Source organism: Pinus tabuliformis, chromosome J (assembly GCF_031772625.1).
Source record: "Pinus tabuliformis cultivar Carrire ecotype Pingquan chromosome J, CPIR1, whole genome shotgun sequence".
Taxonomy (NCBI): domain Eukaryota; kingdom Viridiplantae; phylum Streptophyta; class Pinopsida; order Pinales; family Pinaceae; genus Pinus; species Pinus tabuliformis.
Window position 1 is genome coordinate 1219092069 of NC_142295.1, and position 2866 is coordinate 1219094934.

The 2866-nt window shown below is 38.5% G+C and overlaps 1 protein-coding gene across 1 annotated transcript; it reads left to right on the top strand.

The window, feature by feature from the left end:
* The first annotated feature begins 813 nt into the window (after nt 1-813).
* Nucleotides 814-2298, top strand: LOC149231520 (disease resistance protein RPV1-like). Its single transcript, XM_089381660.1, has one exon. The coding sequence runs from the start codon at nt 814-816 to the stop codon at nt 2296-2298; it is 1485 nt and encodes a 494-aa protein (XP_089237786.1).
* The last annotated feature ends 568 nt before the right edge of the window (nt 2299-2866 follow it).

A 2866-nucleotide genomic window follows, 5' to 3' on the forward strand; every position in this document is an offset into this window, starting at 1 on the left:
ATTACTACTTTATTATTTTTATTCTATATAGCATCACTTATGTACTCTAACAAACTCTACAAATTCCCTTTACTCAAATTTAAAATTAATATAGCCAATAAATCATCTAAATGTTGATGATAAAGTAATATGTTTCCAAACATTTCAATTTCTTTTCTAATGCAAATTAAAAAACACATATTAAACTGCGTGTTAGAATTGTGGCAGGGAAAAAGGAATCATTTTTAAACAACACATACTCCAAAGTCAAGTAGCCAGCCACCCGTGGCAAATGGAATGATTAGTTTATGTTATTGCAGTCAAGTCTTCATAGAAAAGTGTGGGACGCCTGGCTTTAGGTTGTGCTCTTAATGATGTCCAGCTTGCAATCAAGTATTCATAGAAAAATGAGCACTGGTCGCAAAGGGAATCTTTCTTTATATGGAATCTTTCTTTTACGTTGTACCTGCTGAGTTGCAACTTACAGCCAAATATTCATTGAAAATTGAGAGACAAGTGGTATTGAGATCCAGCTTGCAGTTAGAGACGGATGGTATTGAGCTCCAGCTTGCAGTCAAGTATTCATTAAAAAATTTGAAAGGAGGTAGAGAGATTGAATCATTAATCTCGTTGTATTCCTATTGGGTTACAGCTTTCACCAATTACCATCGTGTGCCCACCCGCTGGCGCCATTGCCATTTCCATGTTGGCTTGGAGATTAAGATGCTATGCTATATATAAATAAGATTTAGATTTCAGTTTCTGAGGAGCCAAATACCTTCATTTACTTAATCTATCAACCTGTGCTTCACTTCTGTTTTGTATTTTTGTTCAATGGCAGATCGGCTAACTTCCACCGATTCCTCAGTGGATATGCCATCAACCTCCACGAACCGAAACAGCTACTACGATGTGTTTATCAATCATCGTGGTCCCGACGTTAAAGAAACTTTGGCTACCCGTCTTTACAAACGCCTTCTTTCACATAATTTGCGACCTTTCCTGGACAAGGAACCGCAGAAGGGAGATTACATAAATGCTCAAATTAAAAATGCCATCCGAACCGCCTCTATCCACATCGTCATTTTCTCACCCACATATGCTGAGTCTAGATGGTGTTTGGATGAGCTGCTCTTTATATTGAATAAGTCTTGGGATACCATATTTCCCATTTCTTATAACGTGGAGATTTCAGAGGTGCGATGGTTGAAAGAACGGTATGCTAAAGCACTGAGTGATCATGAACGGAAAGGCATATACGACCATCAAACACTTCAGAATTGGAGAATCGCCCTCGAGAATGTCTCGTTAATAAACGGCTTCGAACTCAAGGCCTACAATGGGTTGGAACTCTTAACTCTTTCTATCGTTATTATTTATCTAACTGGTATTGCTATGCACTTAATGTTTTGTTTGTTTGGAGTGGATTTTACAATGCTTTTATGCGCTTTCTTGAGAATTTCCAGGGATGAAGACAAACTATTAGAGGAGGTCGTGGAATGCGTGCTTAAAAAGCACAGAAAGACACCGCTGCATGTGGTTGATTTTCCAGCTGGTCTACAAGAAAAAATAGAAGATTTTGAAAGGAGTATGTTATGGCAGCAACAAAAAAATGACAAAGCTCGAGTGTTGGGGATTGTTGGCTTGGGCGGAGTGGGCAAGACAACGCTAGCCAAAGAACTCTTCAACAGGAAGAGGAACGATTTCAACAAATCCTCTTTCTTATATGATGTGAGAGAGACAACGTGTCTAAGCTCTTTGAACTCCTTGCAGAGCAAACTTCTTGAGGATTTGACAAATAAGACTAAGCCAATAGATAGCATTGAAAAAGGCATAGAAATTCTCAGAGAACATCTTTCATCTGCACAAGCTTTAATAGTTTTAGATGATGTAGATGATGCATCTCAGTTACATGCATTTTTGCCAGTGGGAAAAGTCCTCCATTCTGATAGCTTGATTTTGGTTACATCTCGCTACAAGAATGTCCTCATAATCTCAGCAATAGCAGAGTCATCAATATATCAGTTAACAGGCCTCGATGATCAATACTCTCAACAACTCTTCTATTCGCATGCCTTCTTGCAGCCTTATCAACTGGTAGGATTCGAAAAACTTGTAGGCAAGTTTTGCAAAGCTTGCGATGGATTTCCTTTGTCTTTGAAGGTGTTTGGGGCACTTCTCTGTGGAAAGAATGACCAATCTTACTGGAAAGGTCAATTGGATAAGCTTCATGAAACCAAACTTCCCAATGAGATTCTGGAGAGGCTTAAGATAAGTTACGATCTCTGGACGAAGAAGAGGAAAGACAAATATTCTTAGACATTCCCTGTTATTTGTGATAAACTCTGATAATCTATATCTTCGTTAATCAAATGTAATTGCATATATACATGCACACACAATCTGTTTGTTGAGAGAATGTCTCAACCACACACCAATGTAGGAAATATATCCTAACTACTAGGAACAAACTCCTTTACTTAGTAAGAATCACAACTAGAGACAAGTAGGAATTAGATATTCCAACACTCCCCCTTAATGAGTACTTGTCTTGATATCAGTTTGCAAAGTCTACATCTGGTCCAATATGGTAATCACACCTTGTGCCTTGTTCATTAAATTGTAGGTGTCCATATAAAGGAACAACCATCTACTAGAATGCATGGGTTCCCAACTGCTGCAACCGCCAGTCTATTAGGAAGTCCTTCACATACATGGTTTATCCACCTCTTAATGAAATTTCTTTGACTTGGTCCATTACACTATGAGATATGTTATATCTCTCAATTCCCCCATTAATCGAAGACTCAATTCTCCGATTACATATCAAGCTTAGATACGAGTACACCTGCCACCCTCGTACCTACCCAGTGGTTGATTCCACAAC